This window comes from Drosophila busckii, chromosome 2L (assembly GCF_011750605.1).
Source record: "Drosophila busckii strain San Diego stock center, stock number 13000-0081.31 chromosome 2L, ASM1175060v1, whole genome shotgun sequence".
Classification (NCBI taxonomy): domain Eukaryota; kingdom Metazoa; phylum Arthropoda; class Insecta; order Diptera; family Drosophilidae; genus Drosophila; species Drosophila busckii.
In genome coordinates this window covers 10,741,602-10,768,711 of record NC_046604.1, presented here as the reverse complement: position 1 = coordinate 10,768,711, position 27,110 = coordinate 10,741,602, and the positions used below count along the sequence as shown (strand labels likewise).

At 40.5% G+C, this 27,110-nt stretch overlaps 3 protein-coding genes across 4 annotated transcripts in view; 1 reads left to right on the top strand and 2 right to left on the bottom strand.

The window, feature by feature from the left end:
- Positions 1-603: 603 nt before the first annotated feature.
- Positions 604-3,277, bottom strand: LOC108602023 (adenylate cyclase, terminal-differentiation specific). The gene is made up of 3 exons (XM_017990029.1): positions 2,702-3,277; positions 1,448-1,642; positions 604-1,390 (listed from the first exon to the last, which is right to left on the bottom strand). Exons 1-3 carry the CDS (start codon positions 2,848-2,850, stop codon positions 733-735), a joined length of 1,002 nt encoding a protein of 333 aa, XP_017845518.1. The 5' UTR covers positions 2,851-3,277; the 3' UTR covers positions 604-732.
- A 6,116-nt stretch (positions 3,278-9,393) lies between these two features.
- LOC108607636 (neurotrimin) overlaps positions 9,394-27,110 on the top strand; it is a 45,921-nt gene continuing 28,204 nt past the window's right edge. The window contains exon 1 of one of the 2 annotated variants that reach the window (XM_033293688.1): positions 9,394-9,672. In XM_033293688.1, coding sequence (XP_033149579.1) covers positions 9,555-9,672 — 118 coding nt within the window. In that variant the 5' untranslated portion in view covers positions 9,394-9,554. The remainder of the gene's footprint in view (positions 9,673-27,110) is intronic. The other variant, XM_033293687.1, reaches the window with a different exon arrangement.
- Positions 21,009-24,697, bottom strand: LOC108594390 (pregnancy zone protein-like). Its single transcript, XM_017979552.2, has 6 exons — positions 24,111-24,697; positions 23,768-24,053; positions 23,292-23,701; positions 23,050-23,234; positions 21,294-22,966; positions 21,009-21,237 (listed from the first exon to the last, which is right to left on the bottom strand). The coding sequence occupies exons 1-6, from the start codon at positions 24,692-24,694 to the stop codon at positions 21,043-21,045; spliced, it is 3,333 nt and encodes a 1,110-aa protein (XP_017835041.2). The 5' UTR covers positions 24,695-24,697; the 3' UTR covers positions 21,009-21,042.

Sequence of the window (27,110 nt, the reverse complement as noted above, 5' to 3'; positions counted from 1 at the left end):
TTTAAATGAAGTACGCATTCATATAATTTTCTACAAACGTTGTCTTTAATCTGTTAGTTAAGTCTCAAAGAAAATGTTTTTTTGTTTTTTTTTTGGTCACATTTGTAACGCAGCTACTGCTAAATATACATAGATATATATTTATATGTAGATATACTATAGGACGTATCTTTTTGCTTTCGTTTTTGTCCTTTAAACTTTTGAAAATATAATATTTGTTTACATTTTATAATAGATATTACATTACTTTTTTAAAGTACAATATTTATAATTGAAAGCGTAACAAAAACGTGTTTGTTTTTTTTTAGAGGTTATAATAATATTAATAAGCTGCAAAATCGTGGGGACAACAGTGGATTGATTTAAGCAAAACTATTGAAACAATTTTGCTAGGCACTTAAATTGCATTTAACTTTGTAATTGATTTATGGAATATACTCAAGCATAAATTTAAGTTTTGTAAACATGTGACAAGTGCTTGTTTCTTTTTTAAAATATCTGCATTTTCGTAGTATATTACAGGTGTGTTTTTAGTTGTTAGGGATCGTAAAAGCGCAAGCTTTAAATTAAATAAGCATAAATAGACTAATTAAATAGGCCTAAACATAAGTATATAATTTGCATATAAAATCAAACTAAGTATATAGTGCATTTCTAATGCATATAAATCTATAAGAATTACGATCCCTGTTTTGTAACATTAGGTGTATCTCAATATTGAGGATGGATAGATCAACTAATGGACGCCTCTAGCTCAGAGCCATTGTTCATACCAAAGTGTGTGGGCTGCATTGGCAGTCCATCGTTGCTTAGCCCGTCTCCAGTCTCGTGCAGCACATGATGCTTGAGCTGCTCAATTTGATGCAACAGCTTGAGTGTTTCCTCGTCCAAGTTGTCATCCTCTTGGCGCAGTTGTCGCTGCTGCTCCTGCTCCGCATCAATGTCCCATTCGAGCGATTCGGGTGTGGATATGTGTGACCATGAGTTCTGTGTGGACGAACAGCAGGAAGTGCGCGTAAATGAGCCGCCATAACGTTGGCCACTCAAACGCGCCTGACGCGCCGCCGCCGCATGTCGTCCATGGCTGGTCGCCATCGATGCGGCTGTGGTTAATTGGTCCAGTGATGCGTAGCGTGCGTGTTTGTCCGCCATTTGCGGTGTGGCCTGCGTGTGTGGCTGTTCCTTTTGTTGTTGCTGCTGCTGCTGCTGGTGCTGCTGGTATTGCCTTAATTGCGAGTACTCGTGCTCCCATTCCAGATCCAGCGAGGAGCTAGCTCTAGAGTTCACCATGCGCGTATAGTGCTGCAATTCTGTCTCCTTGCTTGGCGTATTGCTGGCATTCAGCAGCTTCTGCACGTCCAGATTTTGTAGCTGTATATCCTGTAGACAGCTGCAAAATTAAATTTATTGCTATATTATCACATTTAAGTAAGTTAATTGCACTCACCTGTCGGTTTGTAGCTTGGCATAGCTGGGCTGTTGCTCCCAGTACTTGTCCAGGAATTGAGGGCACTGCTGCTTCCTCCTGAACTTGAGTATGCGATAGACAAGCCCACGATGCTGACAGCGCTCACCGGCATTCGATAGCAGTTCAGTCTCTGGCTCATCTGCTGTGCATCTTGTTCTCGTGCGTCGACGTCGCCTTTGAAAATAAAATTAAAGTATTTAGGCATATTGATGTATAATTATTTCTTAAGTTTAAGCAAAGGCTTAGCCGAGTCCTCAACTGTAGAATCACATTAGGCGAGGCTTGATGCTGGTTATAAAGTTATGTATGAATTGCTCAACAATTGTACTGTATATTGTTTCGCTTATAGTTTTGGGTTATTTGTTGATTGTAAGAAATGTGATTTGAAAGGAGCGAAACGATACTTAGCGACTGTTAACACATTCTGTTAATAAGCATGTAAATGTAGCATTATGTAAATGCTTAGCAGAGTCTATTCTAGCTCCCACACCTACGTATTTTACTAGTTCGTGGTATGCACCCATGGGGACCCATTTCTCTAGTTCATGGTGGGGTGGCGATTGACCCCATTTTCATACAAAAAAATAAAATGATAAAATGTTTAGCTAAGGGTTAGAAAAGTAAGTAGAAGTGGTTGACTAGTAAGAAGTGACGAACTAAGGACCAGCTCTACACTGCTTCTTGATAAGAAATCAAACTAATAAAAGGCTATGCTGATATATTTTACAGGGCATCTAATGGCCGTCACACAAATTGCATTTGGGGGTTCACGCTTATGACCCCGCCTACTGCAGCAAGTGAAGCCCCTATCGTTCATTGTTTTTGCAGCAACACGCACTCAGGCAGCGCATAAGTTTAGGCTATTGACCCTTGAGCAGCAAAGGGGTGACGGGGCAGAGAACCTACCACTGGGTTATGCTTTTTGTATTTATGGCAATTTAGAGTTTTAACTGCAGCGTGTCGTTTAATGCTGGAACGCGCGCTCAATTTGCACTAATTAGGCGCCCCTGCTACGCTTTTGAATGTTTCTTTTTATGTAGGCGGCCTAGCATATAAACTGTAAGCCGTAAGCTGCTATTGATTGCCAACTCAGCAGCGGGCTTATTGGATTTGGCCTGGTCTAGCGAACTTTCTGTGTGTGCCGCTAAGTAAACAAAATACAATTTTAATTAACTGCAAGCATCATGTGAGCGGCAGTGGGGCGGACAGTTGGGATTGGGAGAGGGAACTTACCAGGGCAGGCAACTGCTGGCGGCAGGCACGCAAGATGCGGAGCTTGTCGATGAGGAAGACGAGGAGGCTGTGCCGCTGCTTGTAATTGAGTTTGGAGCACTGGTCGTGGTGGTGGTAGAGGCAACACAGCTGCCGAGACATGAGCCCATGCTCCTGCTCCAGAGCTGCTGTTGCCGCAATGTAGGCCACAGTTTTTTTTTTGTTTTATTGTTGCTTCCGCGTTACTCTATGCCCAAGCTGTTGTACTTTTTGCCGTTAATTGACTGGCCCGTGCACGGTCGACGTCATGACGCGCCTTTGCACCTCCTTGCTGAGCAGGTGAACTCCGCTTTCCACTTCGTCTGACTGCTATTGTTCGCTTGTTGTTATTGCAATTGCATTGGTTCAGGTCAAGGCTTACTTTACAATCAGCTTCCTGCTTTTCAGTTTGGCTTTTGTCTAGCCAAAGTGTTTTTCAATGCTGCTTCACACACACACACGCGCGCTCTCCTACACACACGCGTAAAATTTATGCGCCTTTGTATGTATTTGTGAACGTCACTTGGTGACGCACCGCATGTTGTTTCCACTCTGTTCCATTCGTGTGTAAACTGAAACTAAGCGACTGAAAGTTTCTTTTTTAGTTCCAGCTGACAACTTACGCACCTCGATGGACTCGCGGGGGCAGCGACTTTTCGCAAACAGCTGTTACTCACATTTGCTTGTCTACGCTTGTTCGCTGTTCGAACTGAAGTTCAAAAGGAATCAAAGCTTTGGCGTTAACAGTCAAAAGTCACAAAGCTGTCGCCCTAAGCTTCTGAACTCGAAAGCTCTGCAAAATCATGCAGGGGTAATAGTGGGATATTTTCAGATTTAACATTACAAGTTACAGCCGCTTTACATACAGCCGTGCACTTGGGGTGACTGTTAACAGCTGCATAGTAAGAGAAGTATAACATTACAGCGCTGCAACAGGGACAGTTAACATGGCTTAAGAGAAATTTCTACTGTTAAGCTAAAGGCAAGAGCCAAACTTATGTTAATCAGCATAGCATGAACTGAATTGATGCATGAGAATATTTTTTAGATTCTAATATGCCTTTCAAAATTTCATTACATGCATTTAATTATGGTTCAGTCGCTTAGTGTTGTCTCGCATTTATTTATGTAAGTCATAAAAATACGCTCTGCTTGCATTTTTTATGGCATGCATCAAAGTGCTTTTAAGAATGATTGATTAAGACCCCAAACCATTAAAATTGTGTTAAATTTAGGCAACATTAAATGCAAACTGTTTCAAGACTCTAATGCCTTACATGTGCCTTTGCTGTTAAAGCAGAGCACTTGCAACATATGCGGGAGTGTGTCCAATGGTGTCCATATGTCAACTATAATTAACAGATCACCATGACCATGTTGTTAGCTGTGTCGGAATATTTGGATTAGGATTTTGGTAGAAAAAATATGAGCGAAGTTTTAAAATGTTTAAGATGGGAACTAGTTTTTATTTTGAAAAACTGCTTCGACTTTTATTTTTTGTCGCTGTAAGTTTAGTAAAGTAGATTAGCTATGCTGAATATTATTAATGATATTTAAAATGATTTAATGGCAAGTGCTGCGAGTTCTTGTTGTTACATACATATATCTAATTCTTCTTATGACTTAAACACTAGTCACAACTGCCTGTTTAATATTTAATACAATGCATTTTTAAGACCTATGCTAATGTTTGAAATTAAATGTGTCGCTTAATTCAAGTTAATTATTGCCGCATGGCAATTCTATTCGCAATATCATTGAACATATGTTTGCTTGCATGTAATGTCGTATGTAACAAGTTGTCATCAACTGATTCTAACTGACGCTTGATATTTGTATTGGCCCTAAGTACTTTTATATGTGGGGCCAAAGCCAAGAGCCGAAGCGGCCGACCAGCACGACCAACCGATGTAATTTTGTCTGCATTTTGTCTCGTGTAAACAACGAGGCTGCTGCTGATGCTGCGCTCGGCTCGTTTTGGACTTCGTCTCAGTGCCAAATCGGCTTTCAAGGCGCGCGGTTGTTCTTAGCCCGAGTGTGTCGCTGTTCAGAGCTTATGATTTGTTTATGGCTGCCACAAGCCGCGTATACGCATTGTTGTTGTTTACGCAGCACGCCAGACAATAAGAGTACTTAGCAAATATATTATAATTGCATCAGCGACGAACTGCACGCTGCTTGTCTACTTATCAATAATTGTGTGCTTCAGCTATTTAAGTTGCTAGTTGTGTGTTTGTGTCTGTGTCTTCTCTTGTGTGCCGGCGTCGGCGTCGCTCTGTCTGCGACTATTACAATTGCCCTATTGCATATAAAACGTACATACATAATTTCTGCCAACGCGCCACAAAAACAGATCAGTGTGGAACACATAAAAATGCGTCGCGTTGCCGCACTCGTCTTCATCTATTTATAAATTGAATATTTGCCCAGCTGCTGTGACTGCTGTGACTAGCACAAAATCATTTGATAGGGTGAGTTATTGCGACAAGTACAAAAGATCGCAAAGAATTTTACATCTGGGGGGCAAAGTCCTTTGGCAAACACCGACAGTACTTAGAGTAGTGAGCAGATCGCAGATCATGAACTTAGATCATGAACTCTTATAATATTACGAGTTGCTAAATGTTGCGATCATCTCAAAAATGTTGCGCATAGGAGCTGCATAAAGTTAGTATTCTGAAGATATTTAAAACTATGCTGGTTGACAACACAGCATCAATTTCAAACTAAAACTTATATTTAGAAATAGTTGCAGTTCAAATATAAATTCAAATGGGGACTATGTTTATGATGCTGCTGTTGACAGATGATTGTTATTTATAACTCAACTTTGTTACAATTTATCGTGTTCAATTAGAGAAAATAGAGATGGCAACTTTTTATTGCGATTCTGTTCACGTCAATTATAGTTTCAATTATAGATCAACATAAAGATACATGAAAAACGTTTTAGTCTGCAAGCAGCTGCAGTTGCTACAGCAATCCAAGTAAAGCGGCTGACTAAGCAGATCAACATCTAATGGCAGCATGCCACTGCCACTGCCACTGCAGCTGACATGCAACCAACTGTTCACAGACACACACACAGACATACTGAGTTGCATTTGCAGCAGCAGCTTGTGCCTTTCGTTGTCTTTGCCTGCAGTGAGTTATTAAACACTTTGCTGTCTGCTTTGTTTATTAATGCGTGCTGCATCAAAGCTCTGCAAAATATTGCCTTTTGTGTTGTTGTTGTTGTTCTCGTTGTTGTTAAGTTAAGCAGTTTACTTGTCTGAATTTCGCCTCGAGCTACACGGCTTTGCTTGCTCCTGCGTAAGCTTATATTTGCTCTGAAGTTTAACTGCTCAGTTGGCAAAACAATGCGCATGAAAAATCACGCAAAAGTTTATTATTTAACAAAACTCCATACAGAAATTTAATACACAAGCAATTAGGGACTGAAGTGCGCATTGTAGACTTTCAAACTTCCATTTGTGTGTGTGTGTGTGTGCAACCAACATTATGAATATTAAATGTTTAATCTCTGATGTATTTTTGCCTGGGATTTTGGCTTTTAATTTGAGCATGGGACTCAAACACTCTTAGGCTAATCAATTTAGCAATTTGTAAAATTGCTCGCAACGAAAATCAATTGGCGATTGAAAAACTTTTTGCAAATAAATTGTAACTGATTTAGTTTGATAAAAAAAAAATTGTTTGTTCACACATAAAGTGTCAAAGCCAGCCGTCAAAAGTTTTGCATGCTAAATTAAAGCAATCAAGTTAAACTAAAAATATTATTAAATTGTAATGTGGCATTCAGTTGAAAATGCAAATGCGCAGAATATGAAATTTTCAATTGATTTAAAGCTTGCACTTATGAAATATTTATCGATGTTTGCAATGTGAGCAGCAGATTGAAAGGCCAGCATGAATATAAAATGCGTTAAAAAAACACAATTGCTTTTTGTTGTATGTATTTAACATATTTTATGCTCATTAAGTGGCGACATTAAGTGCAAGACTCTTGAACGCTTTCACCAAATGGCCAACTGCCGGATCGACTTTCAGGCTTCCACTTCCATTTCCATTGCTAGCTTCCTGGCTTGGGTGCTCGCCACGTATTGCTGCTGCTGCCGCTGCTGCTGCTATTCATTGATGGCGATCAATTCAGTTGGCTGTGATTTAAGTGCGCGTAAATCTCTGCGGTGAAAAGTGGTGCTGGGGTAGCCAAGTCTCAGGCTCATACACACTGCATCGTTCATGGTTTGTTGCCGTTATTTGCATTTCATTTTTTTTACACTTCTTTTTTTTGCATGTAGTAAGAGAAAATGTAAATTGATTTATTATGCACAAGCGACTGAATGGTTGGCAGCCAAGTCCATGTAGCCTCAGCGTTTCAACGCCGCGCAGTCGTGCGTGCATTTCTCCAAAGAAAAAAATAAAAATAAAGATAATATAGCGACCACAGGTAAATCTTCAATTGCATTGCTTGCAGTTGCCGCCGCTGTGAACGTAAATATTGCTATTAATATTGATATAAATGCGCTCATGCCAGCAACAGCAGCAAGTGGGGGTAACTGGGATAGTTAGTGTGCCCATTGTATGTCAACCCCACAGTTTGCCTCTTGCCGCTTGTGTTGACTACCATTACTCACTGTCAGCGGCCATTCAAAGCCGACGGCGCAGCGTTGACTTTTCGCTATTAGCCAAATTGCAAAAATCACGCGCTTAAAGTTTTCCTCTCATTGCGCTGACGCTGACTGTGGCAGAAGAGCAGAAGTTGCAGCCAGCCGCAAAGTATGCAACACAAAAGCCAGATACATGGAAATGCAAACGGCATAATAACTTTTGGCAATAATACAAAAAGCTTGGCTCTGTCTGCCGTCAGCCAAGCTACGTGGGTGAGAGAGCTAAGCTGGCAGTGGCGTATAAAAATACAGAATATATTCTAAATTTTGCATATAGAAATTCTCGTATGTCTGTGGGTGTGTTTGAGCTCGCTAATAGACATGGTAAACATGTTTGCTTTGGAGCGACTTTTAGGCAAATTACACGGCTGCTACTTGCATGATAGAGCGCGCTTGTCTATATATTTATTGATGAAAACAGCACGAAATTCAATTAAGCTTACAAATTGATTTCAATAACTTGCAGCCAAAGACAAACAAACAAACAAGAAAAAGGAAAAACAACAGCGGGGGCAAAACCACAACAGCTGCTGTTAAGAAAGCATCGTTCACATTTTAATTGAAATGCATTCATATTGCAATAGCACACCCGAAAAATCTTTAAGGCAGAGCAGACTCATTGCAATGGGTGTTTGGGTGGGTGGGGACGTTGAGAGCAGCTACAGCTGACGGAGCAAATTGCTTTGCGCTTGTGACACGAAACGAAAAAAAATTATTAAAAAAATAAAACGATAGAGTACGGGAAAGTCTGCAATATGAGCATGAGTTTGCTAAACTATCAAATGCCCTTAAGGCAGTAATTCGGCTTTGAGTAAATCGTGTTGCATTTGTTAGCAAATATTTTTCGAAACTAAGTTTGCCAACTTTACAATTTGTTAAGCAAACAAACTGAAACTGTAAAAGGCACTAAAATAATTAGCAATCTGCAGTTGTATTATCCCCCAAAGAACTTGGCTGGAGCTTATAGGGTATTAAAGCATAAAGCCAGCAGCGTGTCGTGTCTGAAGCATCGCCTGTCATATATGCAAAAGCAAAGCACAGCTAAAGCAAAGCAGACGACGATGACGCCAAGAGCTTTGGTATGCTGACGAGGGATTTGATGCCTTTGCTACTGATGCTGATGATGATGATGATGATGATGATGATGAGGGGACAGCGCTATTGGTCATGTTGAAGTTGAGGGCATCAGCGCGGACTTCATTTATCAGCATTTTATATAGTCACTTGATTAGGCACCAACTGATGCGACTGTACTTTGTTTAATAATATCAGTGCTGATCAAATAAATATTGTAAAGCAAATGAGTACTGGCCTCGCTCCATATTAATTAATAACTCGCATTAACATTCCATACATGTGTTGTTACACATGCTAGTTAGTTGGATTTGCCGCGGAGCACGTGTCGGAAGTGGCTGGCATAAACCAAAAGAATCCAAGTAAAGCTCAGAGCAGACCAAAGCAGACCAGAGCAGAGCAGAGCAGACAGTTGTCTAGTCCATTCAATGGTCTTGACTGTTGTCTGTAGCTCATTTGATGCGTTCATTGCTGCGCTGCGTTTTTATGACTTGTCTTCTCGTTATTATATTTTTTATGCTTCGGTTTATTATTGTTGTGATGCTGTTGGTTGTCTTTTTGTTCATAGAATTTCTTTTTAATCCGCTTACGTCAGGCGAAATTCAATCAAGAATTTGCACGATTTTTATGCTGGCCCCACCCTTGATTGTTTATGTATTGTTGTGGCATTTATACATCCTTTGGCTTCCTCTCTGTGTTTGGCTAGCAAATAAATCAGCGTAGTCGGCTTTTAGGCGCTGTATTTAATAAACACAAATACAAAGGCAAATTGCGCAGCGGGCCACTTTAATTTCACAGCAAAATTTATGTCAGCCATTGATAAAATATGCCACAGCCATTTAATCATATTTTAATAACCAACTTTTTCTCTCCCTCACTCTCTCTCTTTCTCTCTTTTATTTGCAGCACAAAGACAACAAGAGAAATCAATTTAAAAAATTGCAACAGATTAAACAATGAATACATAAATTGCTGTGCGCCGAAAGCTTACAGTTAACATAAAGTATATCCCAAGTTTAATTGCGTTATTTTAATGCCAATTCAAAATTGATAAGCTATAGCATAAATTGTGATACGAAAACTTACTCAACATGCTGCACAATTTCTGCATCGCTTTAACGCTCTGGCTCAACTTTGGCTCGCTTGCAATTTGGGCGCTGAGCAGCGACGTTACCGCCGGCAACGCTGGTGGCTCCGCTGCAAATAATGGTAAGCACATAGATCTATTATATACACATATATATTTTACAATTTTTTTAAATTATAATCGACGTACGTTTAATTGCAATTAATTGTGTTAAAATGATTGCTCAATGTCAGCAGCATCGCTTGCTATTTAAAAGGTTAATATGACGTAAATATTTAACTGCATTAACAAATATATCAGCAACATGTAAAAGTATTGAAGTAAAGCACAAATTAAGTTATGATCTGGATAACAATAAACGGATTAAGTAATGGGTTTCAATTAAGCTGCATGCCTGCTAATTATCAAATCGCAACGTCTGCAAATGCCAATGCGAATAATGTACTTTATGCAAAATCACTGCTTGGCTTTATAAGGCCTCATTGTTAATTTACGGTTTCCACAGAATAATAACTTTGTGCTGCAACTGCATATTACATAAATATATTCGCGCCTGAATTAGCTGGAAGTCTAAGGCAATGAATATAATTAGTCTGTTCTACACAAATTATTACTAGCGTATATGATCTATAATCCAATAGATTTGCTTAAAACTAAAACAGAAATTTAAGTTGAGTTGTTTATGTATTTATTTAACTGATTTGTTTAAGAGCATAAATTTTTTAATCGATTCGTTTTATTTGAAAACAATAATCAAGGTCTGTTAGGTTACTGTTCTGTTTTAAATCCAGAAAATCTTAATACTAAACATTTTCCATTGAGAAATAGCTATTGAGCTACGTCTTGAAATTGTTTGCAGCCCCGATATCAACTCTATTTGCACAAGAGCAATAAACATTTAGTAGGCATTTAAAATTTTTAAGTTTATAATTCTAATTTGCTGATTAAAACATCTCATAACTTAATATTGTCAGCCATTTATTCAAATAAATTAGGCAGTCATTACTCAAATCAAATTTGAGCTATTCGCTAAACGCTCGAAGCTGCCACCTACGCACGCAAATCTGAACTCATTAATAAAAGCTAAGCTTGCTTGGCTGCGAGGCAAATCAATGATTTATTAGTGTTTTTGTTTTTGCGTTTAGCGGTAATTAAAATTATCAAGAGCAACTTTATGGCTGACTATTAAAATATAACGAAAGATAAATATAGTAATCATAAGTCAAGAGAGCAAGTTTTTGGTCACTTTGCCGGCGCACGCTTGCACTCAATTGTTTGGCAAGAGTCAACTCAGTCAAGTGGATGGCTGGGGCCATTGAAAACTTCATTAGCCCTAAGTCTCACACCTACAAGGACAAGCAGGCAAGCAGGCAAGCAGTCAGGCGCTTGTGGAAAGCCTGCAGCTAAATCAAAATCACACCAGCTAAAGTTTTGCGAAAAAGCTGAATGAATGGCATGGAAAGTTTTTGGGCGTTTGGCTCGTTTGTCATTTGTGGGAGCTTGGTCAATGGGCAGTGTCCAACGAGCGAAATAATTGTCAATTTGTTTGTAGGCGTGGCGAACAATGCCTGGCAGCAGTGAAATTTATTTAAGTGGCCTCATAATTGCTAACAATAACAAACAACAGTGGTGGAGAGTGTAAACAAAAGGCAGCTGCAAGTGAAATGAGCAATTATTAAAATCACAAGCACAAAAAATGTAAATTCCGCGTCATAATCAAGTTATTACTCCAGTGGGCGTTGTGGGCGTGGCAAGCCAAAAAGGCTCAACAATGCGAATATTAATAACGTTAATGAAATTCTCATTTTGCGTGCAGGCAAAGATAATACTGAGAGTGGGGAGCAAAGACAGAACAAGCCCGAGAGAGAAAGAGAGAGAGAGAAACAAAAACAAACAGCAAAGTCAGGCAATAATGCTAATGAGGAAATGTGCGGTGGGGCTGGTACGCAGGATGGGGGAACAGACTGTCATACGATGGGGTTAACTTAATGCCGAATATATACATGAATGTAGTATGTGGAGCAGCAGCATTCCTTGAAGCTGACAAACGAAATATTTGCGCCGCTAAATAGGCAACAAAAAATTTAAGAGAATGTGTTTATTTAGCGCCGCATTAGCATGACATACTTTTATTTGTGTTCCCGCTCTCGCTCTCGCTCTCGCTCTCGCTCACTCTCTGTTTCGCTTTCTAAACAAGATCCCTAATGAATTAGTTATGAGAGTTTAATGACTTTTAAGTGGCTTGCCACAAACTGCACTCGTCTATGTGTGTGTGTGTGTGTCTGTGTGTACGCTTGTTTGCGCTTAGAGCTTGTATGTTTGCATTTTACAATGAGTTTTGGTAATTGCGTTTGCCAAATAGCCATTACAAAGTTGTTAAGCACCGGTCAATTGTAGTCTTTGAGTGCGCGAACTATTGAACTTTTGCACTTTGAAGCGTTCACAGCACTCAGCTCTGAGCTCTGAGCTCTCAGCTTTCAGCTTTGTGCCTTGCCGTAGAGTAAATTTATGCTACTAAATTTATTCAACAAACTTGATGCAAAATTTATGTACTTATAGCAGCAAAATGAGCTGTAGCTCTACTTGGCAGCCATAATTTGCGCACATTTTGCCAAGTAATTGTCAAAATCTTAAAATCAAACTTTGCAATTGAATTTTGCTAAATATGTTCATTATAAAACTTTTCGTTTTGTGAACTACACTAAACTCCATTATGCAGCAGCAGCCAAATGAATTAAGCACACATGCTCTTCCTCTCCCTCTCGCTCTCTCTTTCTCTCTGGCACATATGCATGCATAAACAATTACCAAACAACAAGAACAACAACAACAAGCGGCAACAACAAAGGGCACTAATGACAGCACCAAGTTGCTAAAGTGGCTGAAGCAGAGCAGCGAGCAGTTGGCAACGAAGGAAGGAAGCTCAGTCAGGAAAAATCAAATTTGTCAAGTGTTAAAATCTCGTTGCTTTTATTGTTGTTAATGTTGTTGTTGCTGCTGCTGCTGGGGCGTTGTAAACACAATAAAAATTACACTTAATTTGGCATTTAAGTGGCGACAACGAAAATGTTGTGCCTTTTGTTGTGTGTGCCATAAAATGTTGGCGGGGAGTGTTTGCCCTGTCTGGCTGCTGATGCTGATGCTGCTGCTGCTGCTGCTGCCCCCAGCAGCAAGTGTTAAGTATCATTATGTAATGTGACATTTAAACAAAAGGCAACGCATGTGAGCCCCATTGTGTTGACATTTGAAGAGAAACGATACTGAAGGCAAACGCCCAACGAGAGCCCAAAAGAGTCAAGTGTTTGCCTTGGCTGAGCCTGAGATGAGGCGCTATAATGCCAGCTGACAGTTATTGTGAGTTATTTCCATAAGTCAAGATCATTTGTCAGACACTGGCTGAAAAGAAAGAAATCTCTGTCTATCTGTGTGTATGTGTGTGTTTGTGTGTGCTACGTGCTTCATAATGACTAAGGGCGACAGCTGCAATCGAGTAGTCTTTATGCAGAGAGAGAGAGAGAGAGAATGCTATAAAAATGGCATGGACGCTTTATCTTTATCTGCACTGATTAGCAATTAGCACGTGTCCAGTCGTTGCTTCAGTTCAACCAACTCTCCACCAGCAGCACAACTTGCACTGAATTATTATGCTGAAGGTCAGCCCCATCGACTGACTGGACTGGACTGGACTGGACTCTCTATGTGTGCGGCGCATGTCCCGCATGGAGCGAGATTAATGATGTCTACGCGCTGGTCTTGCCACATTATTAGCGTTGCTCATGTGCTCTGGCTCTGCTGCTCTAAGGGCCAGCGCATAAATCAAGTAGATTATCAGGTAGCGATAGTCAGAGCCAGGGATTTGCATATGAAATTTAGTTGACAGCGACAAGCAGTTAAGCATTTCGCATTGCCGCCGCTCTCAGCGTTTTTTTGTCGTTCTCTTCTTTGCTATATACAATGGCCAGTACATTTAATGTCTTGAACGTGTCAGCATTGCTTGCTCAGCACAATTAGTTGGCAGTTTAATGTTGCTAATCCTATGAGCATAGATAAATGATTTGGTTGTTGTTGGACTAATTTGATATTTGTGTGATTTGAAAATTGCTTAAAACTTATTGCTAATTTATGCTTAACTCAAATTAATCGGTCATGTAAATTGTGTTTTAAATATCACCACCCCACCTCTGAATAATCTCAGGCTAGGCTCCTGATCCTACAGTTGTGTTAAAGGTTTGCGGATCTAATAACAATCATCGATTTAGTTTGCCAATAGCTTGACGCCTTTTGATCTCTCTGGCAAGCAGATAAGTAATAAACAAATCAATTTATAGACAAGCAGTGCAGCCACTAACGAAGAGCAGCAGCACTTAGTTGAAACTCTAGACACACACACACACACACGCATAGGGCTGAAGAAAAACACTTAGGCGCACACTCACACACACACAGAGAGACGTACGCACACCTAATCACACCCACTTCAATGCAGTAGTGTGGCATTCATACAAATGCATTACATACATATGCATATATAGTAAGTATATGAGTGTAAGTAGACTTTCCAAGTTTAAAGAATCCACTTCGGGGCCTTGCCTGCACAATAAATTGGGGCCCAACGGCTTTGGCACACGCCGGGTCCCGGCGGGCCCCCTAATAATTTGCCCTCGGCACCCATATGGCGCACAATGGTTGGGGGGAAGGCGTTTTTCCGTTTTTTGTTGCCCGGCGGGTTTGTTGTTAATGTTGTGTGTGTGTTGTTTGGCCGTGGGCACGCTGAGTGGCCACACTTGCCCACCACAATTCTTTGGTGCAATTTTTTTTGTTTGCTGCACCGCTTAAGTTGCCTGCATAAATTTAACTGGCCAGCCAAGCACATGAAACAAACCATTTGCCCCTAGGCTCCTCGCCAATTGCAAGAAGAACAGCTTCGAGCCTTCCGAAGCTTTTCATGTCCGTGGTTGGTTGTGGGTGTGTGTGTATGGGCTTTGCCATTTGTGGCAGTTTGCAAAGCTGGCCCTTGCCAGCCCTTTAAATGAAAAATTAAGCGCACAATTTAAGTGCACTTTTCAAAAATGTTTTAACCCAAGGGCAGGCCGGGTTATAACGTAATGCCCAAAGCGGCTCGAGAATTGGAGCGCAAAAAAAATTCCTCATGGCAATGGGCCTTAAAACACCGCGGGCCCACGGCCCAAGCTTACAAGACCAAAGAGGCGAGTGGGGGCCCCACAATCAGACAAAAACTGAACCCAACGCGAGGAACGGGCCAACCTCCAATTGGGCGCAAACTAGCAAAACTTACCAAAAAAAGCCCCCTTGTTTTTTGCTTTTTCCTCCCCGGCATCTTTTTTTTTTTTCGTAAAAGTTAACTTGTCGGCGCGGGCCCGCCACCAAGGCCAAGCAAACTTTATCTTCGTTCCTAGGGAATGGAAGTCCCCGAAAAAGCCAGAGCCAGCCCCAAAACATGCCCTTTTGTGGGTTTGGGGGGTTTAAAAGGCCGGCCCGATAATTTGGGAACCCCACCTGCAAAAAAGCCGGAGTAGAAGTCCAGGTTGGGGTTCTTTAATGTAGAAAAGTTGCTTTTGGGTTTGTGGGGGTTGGTGGGTGGTTTGGGGGTGGTTTGGTTTTTTTTTTTTTTCGTTTTGCCCCAATGCAACTTGTTGCAACAGCCAAACCTTTTTTCGCCCCCTTTGGGGGAATAAGGAACCCCTTGCCCGCGTCCAAGTCGAAAGTTTTTTCCCCCTTTCTTCGGCCGGGGCCAAACGGAGGGCCCCCCCATGGGCCCTCTGATTTGCCAAAATGCCCAACCCCAAAAACCTATGAAAAGGGGAAGCCACTCCCCGCACCCAAAAAAAATTTTTTTCCGCACAGGCCCCCTCCCAAAAGCAACCAACTTTTTTTTACCAACCCTTTTTTTAAAAAAAGTTAAAAATTTTTAAAATTAAACAATGGTGCCCAGGGGTGGGTGGCCCAGAAAAAATTAAACCCAAATTTTAAATAAAGCCAAAAAAATTAAAATAATTATACATTTTTTTTAGGTTTTTTTTTTTTTTTTAAATATTTTCCAACACCTTTGGAAATTTGCAAAATTCCTAAACAGCGAAAAAATTTTTGGGAAAAGTCCAAAAAGCTTTGTGGGGGGCCCAAACAAAAAACCCCTTGCGGGTGTTGAAAAGCATTTAAAAGCTAAAAGCATTTAACATAAACATAAAAGGGGAAATCTCGGTGGGTCCCCCCTCAAGCCAAAAAACAACACTATTGGGCCCCCCCCCAAAAATTCCCCCTAAGAAAGCCACAAAAAAAAAAAATTTCTCCCCCTGTGAAAATAAAGTAAGATGTTAAAACAATAAAGAAAGTAAACCAAAAACAACAAACTGAACGCACAACTCATTCAAGCGCATTAAGCGAAATAAAGTTTTGTTAATTAAAACAAAAGAAATCAAAAGGAAAAAAACGAGCCAGCCTTCCTTGGCTCCTATTTTGGGTCCCCGCCTGGTGTTCCGCCCTGTCGTCCCCCGGTTCCTTGGTCTGTCCCTGAAAGATCGTAAGCGGCAAGTGTACTAGATAAAAAGCTGGCAGTAGAAATGGTTCGACTAAGCGACTGAAACAAAAAGGGATTTGTATTGTGAGTAGCTTACAAAATTAGCCCAAACAATTTACATAAGCTATAAAACAAAACATTTTTATTTTCGTATTTTATTTTCTTGAAACACAAAGGCAAATAAATTCTAGAGCATGTATTTTGGTTTAACCCTAAAGGTGCCTAATCACATAGTAAATCAAATCAATTTATTTTAGATATAATTTGGATTATTTTGTATAAGAGTAAGCTCGCCTTTGTCTAATACCGAAATCAGTTAACCAAATCGTTTCTCACATTTAAGTGTTTACCATTTCGGCTGAATATCAAAATATTTGCCAAAAAGCATTCTTGTTGCCGCCGCTTTGTTGTGCTGTGTTGTGTTTGCTTTTATTGAGCCATTTTATTAGGCGTAAAAATAACATTCAAATGTTAACACGCCATTTAAACGCAAATTTGCGCAAGGCTTGCCTCAGTCTGGGCGCCGCACAAAAGGCTGTGGAAAAACCAAAAAACTGTGGCATACCAACAGGCGCCGCGCATGTGGCAACAACAAAATAACAGCTCTGAGAAAGAAAAAAAGTTAGAATAGCAACGAGCAATAGCTTGAGAACTTGGCCAAAATTTATTGACGAAAACAAAGTCAAGTGGCGAGCATACGCAAACTGTGGGGACTGAACACTGAGATTGCAGCGAATCAGTGTTTGCTATACAGAGTAGTTCTCTCTATGTGCGGGCACTTTCATGTGTTTACGAGCTGTGATAAGCTAAGCAGAAGCAGTGGCGGCGGCGGCGGCGGCGGCAACCCGACCAGTGCTATTATGTATGCCAAACGTTGCGTTACGTTCCATGTTGCAATGTTGTTGCCGCCGCGTTGGCCAGCGTCGACCGCAGAAAACGGATCCAACTATAAATCTATCATGTTTACGCTGTTGAGCTTGACGAGCGTGATGCTGCTACACACAGATTCCCAGATGGCTCCCAACTGTCCTTATCCCAGACGCAACTATCGCACTTGAGCGCAATTTGTTTATGCAAGTCGAGGCTCTGAGCGAGTAAACGTTGCTTGAATTATGGCTTTGTTTATCCCAAGTTGCACACACACACACACACACACTCGTATGTACATAAAAAAAAAACAAGTGACGCCCTCTTTTTTGGGGCGAACACGCCCAAGGGTCCAAGTTTTCGCCAACGCAAACGAAAAACTTTGGCGCGCATTGCAACGGGGTGACTTTTCTTCGAGAGATTGTGGGAAAACAATGGCAAAGGGGGGGCTGTGTCAACTGCGACGACGGGAAGTGTGCGAGCTGTTATGGTATCATAACAATTTATTTTATTTGCCTCGCTTATTGATATCATGTGTTATTTTGATTTTATTTGAACAATCGTCACCGCTCTGCGCTCGATTCATGCAATGCACGTTTTCTCATTATGTTCACAAATTTATGAGGGTGGTCCCCTATATTTATCTACAGATAAACAGCATAAACAAACATAACTTAAAAAATTTGTCGCATAAATTAATTTGCTTAAAATGGAAATAAGTTGAAGCCATTCTATTGCTTATAGATAACATTCAGCCTTCGATAGCTACATAAGCGTAAGCTAATTATTTATATATTTTGTTTTAATTTACTTTTGAAACTTCGAGTGCACTATTTTGCAGTTAGTACGTCAATCAATATGTTAACCCTTAACAAAATGTTTGTGAAAAAATAGAGAGTCAACTTTTTCATCTTATTGATTTCGCAGCCTTTTGCGGAAAATACTTTGCTGGCGTTTTGACAAGCCGCAAGCAAACTTTTTCTTGATATATTTATGAAAATGTTTTGACACGTTTTTAATAAGGTTGTACATGTTGTTGTTTCGTTTCGTTTCGTCTATGCATACCTGACGTTTCGTAGAACATTTGCAGCAGCGTCTGGATTTGACAATTCGTGGTGTTAATTTAATTAAAAGTCGAGGTTAGGCTACCCTACAAATCGGGGCACTTGTGTGGGCTTGGCAGCCAACGAAATAAATAAATTAATACAAAGTTGAGCAATGTTGCGAGACAGCAATGTCAAGTTCAAGCTGTTTTACACGTAAGACGCTTAGGCCTCTGGGCTAAATTAAAATTAAATGTAATATGGCATTCATTGCTCTGTTTGCAGACATCAATCAAATTGTAGCTTAGTCCATAGACAATAACCTATACCCAAATGACCTCCAAAGCCAATCAATATAAATAAACTTTGAACTTTTGGTTCTGCTACAGCAAAATATATAAAGAATAAACTTTTTTTCTCTCTATCTATAACAAACAACAAAATGGCTGTGCAAATAAACTGGAAGGCAAACCAAACTGAAAATGCCATAGAAAATAAAATCAAATAAATTGAAGTAAAAGTTCCAATAAAATGTGATTATATGTATGAATGTGCAATGTATGCAACTGTCTGTGTGTGTGTGTGTGTGTGTTAATGCCGCGTGCTGAGACTGCTGCGGCTGCATAGAAAAACGTGCTGAGCTACATAAGTAAACTAACGTTGGAATCTCAGTAAAAAGTCCCAAAGCAACAACAACAGCACCAAGCAGAATAACAAGCAGAGCCACAACAACAACAACAGCAAGGCACTAACAATTGGACAATGTGAAAACTAGAGAAATTCATTTTCACAGGCCAAATATAGAAAAAAAACGCATATGAACAGGAAAAAATAGCGATAACTCAAATTGAATGCCAATAAAGTAGCATATGCGGCTCCCTAACAAATACAAATGCACACACATACACATGCATAGTTATATAAATATATATCTATATGCACACATACCCGTGAGCAAGACTGCGAGTACGTATACGTAACTGTAACTAGCATTGGCTAAAGCATACGCCATGGGCAACGTGAGGGATTTTGCCGGAAGTTGGCAACGCAGTGCGAAAAATAAAATTACGGAAACGAAGATCTGTTGATGGCATATTGAAGCTTAAATACTCTTGCTGTTTAATGTGCCTTAAATCTTTATTATTAAATACATATTTTCAATTAACATTACCCGTATACGGGTGTTTTCATTTTATTAAATAATGCCTTAAATTGAACACATGCTCAGCAAGTCGAGCAAGCAAACTAATGCCAGTCTAGAAGAATACAATGTGTTGGCCTCGAAAGCAACGGAGATACATTGTCAGCGCATAGATGGGCACTAGGATATGAAGATAACGAAGTGCCACGAAATAAGGGAAAAAAGAAAATTATAATAAAATACGAGTGCGAATACAATCACAGTGAGTGTCTCACATATACTAAGTATATATATGTATTTGTATTTTGCTGTTGTTGTTGTTGTTGCGAAGGCGTCAGCTGAGCAGATGGGGACTGTCAACAACGTTTCGTTGACAACTATTGACACTAACATGATATTACTTATGCGTAAAGTCATAAAGCATGGGCCATGTCGCATGAGTGATGATGTGCTTAGAGCGAGGGGCGCCACTGCAGTAAGTCCAGTCTGCTGGGTAATTGATTTAATTTGCTTAACATTTCATTAATTTTCGTGACTTAAATGCTTGAGTAGCTTCTAAAAATAGTATGCTTTAATAACTAATCAGCGCATATTGTTGCAGATTTGTTTTAAAGCTTGATAGCCAGATTGCTATTAAAATACATTTATTTTAATTAACAATTCGGCGACAGTGTGACAAAATCAAAGTCAGCTTTAAAGTCAACCCGGACAATTTACGATACACATCCAGCTCGCCCACATTATCATAACAAAATATACAAAGAGCAAACTCTACGGTTTGTTTGACTTAGCTGTCTGCATGTCTTTTGTTATTTTTGCATACGTTATGTATATTTTTGCACAATTTTTCAGTTGCGGTAGAAATTGAAAATCTTTGCCGGACAACTAATAATGCAAGCGTTGGCATACTCATCGCCTATTGTTGTCCCTTGCCAGAGGCTTGAGCTCAACGTCTTTTATATTAAGGCACACATTCTCTGTGGCATTATCATATGCTCAGCATATTGAAAGTGTGGAGCACTTAACATCTCAATTTTTCGGCTTGGCAAAAATCAAAATATGGCAAATGCAGTTTTTGCAGTGTTTACCATTATAGCATAGCAATTTATAAGCAAATATTTAATGTTTATATTTTCGGTGCGCACTTAACAAAACATGAGGTTAAAGCTAAAATTGTTTTCATGCAGCAATTGCTTGGATAAATTTATACAAAAAAGCAAAGGGAGCAAACCACGAAGTAACGTTTAATTTTGATTTGATTTTTAGAGCAGTTGGAAAGGGTTTTTTTGCCTCGGAGCAAGGTACATACTTGAAAACAAATATACATATTTTTGAAATGTTTTCAATGCTTTCAATGTTTTATTTTGCATAATTTACATGAGCTGCTACCTTCCTCTTGATATGGCGTTTTCTTTTTCAATTTTACCAAGTGTTTATTTGTATTTGTTGAGGCGTGCGTCTGTTGCACAGCTTCATTAATATGCAATGTTACATGCGTATAAGGACTGGGTGCGTTGAGTGAGCTGAAGTCCATTTTTGGTGTGTTTGTGTGTTCACTCTGTTGACACCGAAAATATGAGACAGCAGAAATTGCTTTGAGGCGTCAACAAATACTCGCGACTGCCACGCGCCAGTCATTAAATCAGTTAACCCGAAACACCACTCTACCCTTTTGGCAGCTTTTGAACTTGCACAAGCAGCTGCCGCAACGTGCGCACTCGTTGCTGCACTTGCCACAAGTGCCAGGTGGCTGGGCTGGCAGCAGAAAGGGTTGCCAGCCAAACAAACTGAGAAGCGTCTTCCGGAGCTGCAAAGTTTGCAACATTGCTAATGAGCAGGCCGTCTAATTAATATAAAATCTACACATGTTTATTACGGAAATTGGCAATTAGGGTACACAGCAAACTCAAACTTTAATCGTGTAGCCAAATGTGTCGGGCTCTCTCAAAATATTGATATCAAAAGCAGACGCTTTGCCCGATTGTAGATTCTCCACCGTATGCACACGCACCGCCGACACAGCCAGACAAATCGAATCCTCTGGCGCCAGAGTTAGCAGCTCCACAAACAAATTGGTGTTATCCACGCCAGCAGCAGCTTGCTATGAAATAAAAATATACATAAGCTAATCAATGAGATTTTGTTGTGGCAACTTACGCGCACTTTAGGGTTTCCTAACAGAGTCTTAACTGCACCATGCTTTAGTTCATAGCCCGTGGGCAGTTGTATCTCTAACTCGGTGCCTATATAGTTCTTGCGATCCACATCCTTACGTTCCACACATACCTCCAACGTTACCTGATGAGTGTTCTTCAGGTCTTCTGACCCCGTCTGATTGACAGTTACTGAATAAAGTTGTGGCTCATGCTTGTGACTTGTGTCGTCGCTATGCTCCATCTGATCATTCACCTCATAGTCAAAGGTGCAGCGCACTAAGAGATCGCCTCGACCTTTAGCCATCAATTTTATAGTTTGGTTCTTAGTTTGAAACGGCAGATGTACTGGCTGAAAGCGATTTGCATTGGTAAAGCTTAGTTTCGTCCTTTTAGGCATGGAGTCTGTCCAAAGCTCAACGTTTAATTTGGTTAGCAAGCTAATTTTGGTTCTGAGATAAGCAAAGATCGCTTGCTCTGCTATGGCGCACTCATAGCAATTGGCATCATTAACTTCGCCAAATAAATACTTAATCAGCCATTTATAAATGCTATTAGCTTGCAGTTGCAGTAGACTCTTACGTCGCATTTGTATGTTCAATAGACGTCCAGCTGTTTCTATTTGACGGCGTTGCTCCTCCCAATTGTTCAGCTCGTCGCTCTTGGGCGGCGACCATTCAATGCTCTCCAACCCACGTTTGACTTTCAAATGATTGTCATGAACTGATCGCATTTGATCGTTGATCCAACGTTGAGTCATTTGTAAATTCAGTAAGCGACTTGACAGCTGCAATATCTTTTGCACTTCCATCGTCAGCTCCAGCACCTCCAATGGTCGTCGACCTGGCGTCTCGCACAGCTCCACATAGTGCGATGAATTACGCAAACGATTAAGCAGAAACTTTTCGCAATCCAGTATAAATTTTTCATCTACCAGCACCAGCGTCTTTTGCAGCAGCTGAAATGCCTGCAAAGCAAAGGCTGTCAACCAGGTAGAGCTGCAGGATGCCCCAGCGCCAGCACCTGGCTGTGCATAGTAAGCAAATCCGCCATCCGAATTGCGCAAGTGCAGCAACAGCTGATAGCCGTTGTTAAGCTGTTCCTCCATATGCGGCAGCCATTGTTTGTACTCAATACTGCGCTCACGCATAAAGCTCCAGATATTATAGTAAGAAATGAGCTTGCTTATCAAATTCTCGGTGTTATCCAGTTCCGAATAGGGGCGCTCTGTGAATATCTTTGCTATAACCATATTGTTTGCTATCAGGCACTCGACGCCGTTGCCAGAATGCTGATGCTTCAGCTGTATTTGAGCCTCCCAGCTCGTATCTTTGTTCTTTGTACCCAACGTTTGAAAAACGAGCTCCTGCTGATTTAAAATGTGACCCGTCTCCACAATCCTTAAGGAGTCACTCATGGCATCCTGATGAACTCCTGCAGTAGCAGTAAAATTCAAGTGTATTACTCCCAACTGAAGACCGCGTAGATACATTGTAACCAAGTTGGTTGCATTTTGTAATAAAATAAAGTGCTGAGTTGTATATTCGCTTTCTGGCAAGGGCTTACGCTCACTGTCGAGCAGCTCAAACTTGGACGCATCATTCCTAAGACGCACTGTTACATTTAAGTCCTGCGTATAGTGATTGAAGCAGGTCAGAGGAATGGCAAGTATTTCACCTAATAGTAAACAGTTAACACTTAATTAGTATAGATTGTAGTACAGATTGAAGTTTGGATCAGTATCCTTTTTAAATTCATACCCAGTTTAAGTGTCTTGGGCAGCTTGGCATTCATAAAGAGCGGCTTAGTGCTCAATATATCTACAAACGGTTGATCGTGTAGTATTGTTAGTCCCACATCGGGATCCACAGTAAACGCCGTGAATCTCCAGTTGGCTATGGCGTCGGGCACACGAGCGATAATCTTGTGCCAGCCAGCTTTCGTGCTAAGTATAAGTTGGTAGTATAAAAGTAAAGCGCTCTAATATCCTTTGATGACTTACTCTGGTATGCTCTTGAATATCCAAACATCATTAAATTTGCTCGGCATGCGAGAGAGCAGCGGATTCCATTTTAATGGTCTCCTAACATAAGATTGAGGCATATGCCTTGGTGTAATCTTGGCTGGAGGGCTGTTCTCGCCATCAACCACAGTAAGCGCATTTGTTAATGTAACAATACCCAACTTGTGCGCTGTTAGATTTCCCTTGGCCAGTTTGCCCGGCAAATGGCCGCGTATCAATTCCTTCATTTTGTCGATAAACTCCTTTGAAAAATCGTTCACAGCTCCATCTCCAATTTGCATGACACGACTATTGATGCCCATCAGACCCATATACGACTTTGCCGGCGATCGCACCTCCAAGGTGACATCCTCGCCTGGCCGAACAACTGCAGGTGCTTTTATTTCAGTCTGCCAAGTATAAAAATGCTTTCATTTATTTGTGCTCTCGCATTGGAATTTCAATATTCAACTCACATGCGTGTGATGCTTGCGCTTCACATTGATGGTTTTGGCTGACAATATTAATTCACTGGACCCAGTTTCCATGCCAAAGACAAATACATGCACAAAGGGCCACGTTTTCGTGGTCACGTCGATTGATATCTTGAAATTATGTCCATCGTTCTCGGGCACAAGCTTTTTGCCCGCCAGTATGCGACCGTTGAACATAATCACGCAGACGGCGTATTTCATTTTCACATCAAACTCAAAGGTGACAAACGTAGGCTCCTTGAGGACCTCGCCAAAGTTGAGTGTCATGCTAAAAAAAAGACATTCAAGAAAAAAATTAGCTTGCACTAATAAAATAACTACTTACTGATTGGCTGTTTTTGTCCTTGGCTTTGGTTTAATATCAGCTGAAATTTCTGAACTTAGCTCATCATCATTCAACTCATTTTTTTTACATTTTGTTGCACTTTTGCACCTTGCCATTCGTTTCTTCTTGCTATCGCCATTATCAGGAAAAACCTTTTCCCAAAGCGTTATGCTTGCCGTGCTATTTACTCTTAGCTTTGTTAATTTCTCTTCAACTTCAGCTGTAACAAGCAGCAGCAGTGGCTGATTATTGGGTATCAGGGTCTTGAAATCGTTGAGCGCAAAACTAAACGCAACCAAGCCCTTTGACAGCTCTAGCGATTTTTTCATCATCAATGACTCTGAAGCGTCCGCCTGTTCACTAAAGGTTTCAATATTTAAAGTGGCCTCGCCCATCACTGGCATGCCAATATAATAGGAGGCGCTAACATTTAATTTCAGCTCTTTATCAGCCAAAAAGAGTTCGGTTGGTGCCTGCACGGTCACATCGAATATGGGCAACTCATAATCCTCAATCTTCACATAGGAGCACTGCTCTCGCATGCGATTTCCATTCTGTGCACAAATGCGCCAAGTGCCAAGCATTGGTTTCGGACTTATTTGTATATCGCCTTCGAAAACTCCCTTCTCTGATAGCAAATTTCGAAATGTTTTAATGCGCACGCCATTGGCATCTTCGACCCAAGCCGACGAGCCAAACTCTGGCTGCACGGGCTGCAAGCTGTCGCTATGAAAGTAAACGCGAAACTGCAGCAGCTCTCGTGGTCGATAGACAGCTTTAGTTGTCTGTATCTTTATAAAATAGTTAAAGTTGTGCCACTTCAAGGCGGTCGTACTGGTGAAACCGACGCCACGCATGCCCTTGACCCGCAGCTGATAATTACCACGCTGCAGTTCGGGTATGTTAAATATATAAGAGCTCACCGGCTTGCTTACGGAGATGTGCATTTGCATAGTCAGCTTGAGACCGGGCCCGACTAGACGCACTTCGCAGCTCATTGCCACCTGGCTACTGAACATGGCAAACACGACGCCATAAGGTCGTCCGGAGAATATGCTGCCAGATGCGGCGACCACGTAATAGGGAGGTTTGCTAAAGAAACGATAATTTATAGAAGACATTTAGTTTACAAATTTGCTTAAAGTTCGGTATCTATCTATATATTGTTTGTTCTTTCTATAGATACTTTGCCCAAACTTTAAGATACTCTGTTGATACTATATAGAATTAAATTAGTTAAAGTTCCCAGCAGAGTCTTCCGGATTAAGCGTTACGCTTCATTTAGTAAGTGGTTTTTACTTCTTACTTTTTTAACTCTAACATTAAAGAACAATTCGTTTCACTATACAACGCCAACATCTGATTCACAACGTAACTTTGAAATTGACTCTATGGCATTTCGTAAAATGAATAAAGTCTGGCTACAGATCTGAAGTGAGTCATGTCAGGTTAAGGTATTGTATATTATTTTCCACTGGCTGCTATAAATCCGAATGTTTTCACTTTTGATATAAACTTACCCCTGGGCGCTGGCAATTGGGCTATAAACAACAAGTAGCTGCAATTGGAGTAAACAGAGCACGCCAAAAAAACAAAAAAGTGTCCCAATGCGGTCTATATCCGTTCATGGCTAAAACTAAACTGATCACTGCTGCTGTGCCATATATAATTGGATTTATTTGGCATACGTTGCGCTCCATTGCTGCCATGACATTGCCCATTAGTCGACTAATGTAATTTGGATCTCGTAATTCAATCGAGCGTCGGCAGATAAAGTGCATAATTGAGGCAGCATCTTCCACTGTCAGATGCAAGTAGTCACTACTGCAGGCGAGAGCTCAGCTGCACTTTCTATATGCCACTCTATATGTTGCCATGTTGCCATTGCGCTTGTTTGTTTCATTGTGTTCACTGTTTGTTGTTTGCTGCTTGTTGTTTGCTGTATATGATGGCCACGACCACATCAAAGCACTCGATTGTAAGTTGTCCTAGTCGTATATGCTACTTAGTTAATAAAGCAGCACTTTGAGCTTCATAAAAGTAAAGCGACAAGAGCTGAGTGACTGAACGGCTACCTAAGGCCATAGCTGCTGTTTATATGCGCATGTGTGTGTGTGTGTGTGTGTGTTGGCTGTGATGCAGTTATGCGCATTTCCACATGAGTAGCTTCAATTCCTGACTTGCTTTCCTCGCATTTAAGTGCATGTTGCTACATGTGAATATGCGTGTGTGACTTGTCAGTTATTTACGAGAGTGGACAGTTAACTTATATATGAACGATCTTTGCAAATTATATACATACAAAATCTGAGGATGTGTCCAGGCTATACATTTATAAATTGCCGATGAATTTATCAGATAGCTAGCTCACAGACAGAACCGTTTTTTTTTAATTTAGACAATTATTAAGTTAACTAACCAATACGACTGAAGGGCAGTTTTTAATATTAAAATAAAAAATTTGCAGTTAAAACTTATTTTCAGGACACTGCAGACTAAATGGGCAACTGATCAAACTTAAAATTGTCAGTAATGGCATCTGTAGATATTGCCAGAATAAAAAAAAAAAACTATTAATGCCAAGTTCATGACTTAGAAGTCAGCAAAGCTCATCTATATTTGAAAAATCTATATGTAGAGTGCTCAAAGCTTAATTTGTATTGTTACAATATTGCCTCTGTTCAACTTTTACCAAACAGGTTGCTGCCGCTTTCAATTGACTGGACTGTTTGTGCAAACTTTAGAATCAGCCCACTTATGTTTACCACTGCCTGAACAGAAACAACAAGACCATACATACTAAACCGTTACACACACACCACTCACACTCACACTGACACACACACAGCACACAATTGCGGTTCACACATATTAACAAACACATGCATAGACAGTTGCCTTGTCACTCATTCACTCAGTCAAACTGTCAATGCTCGTTTCAATCTTTGTATTTTGTGCTTTCGCCTGCAACTGGCAGTCGAAGCAGCATTACATTTGCTT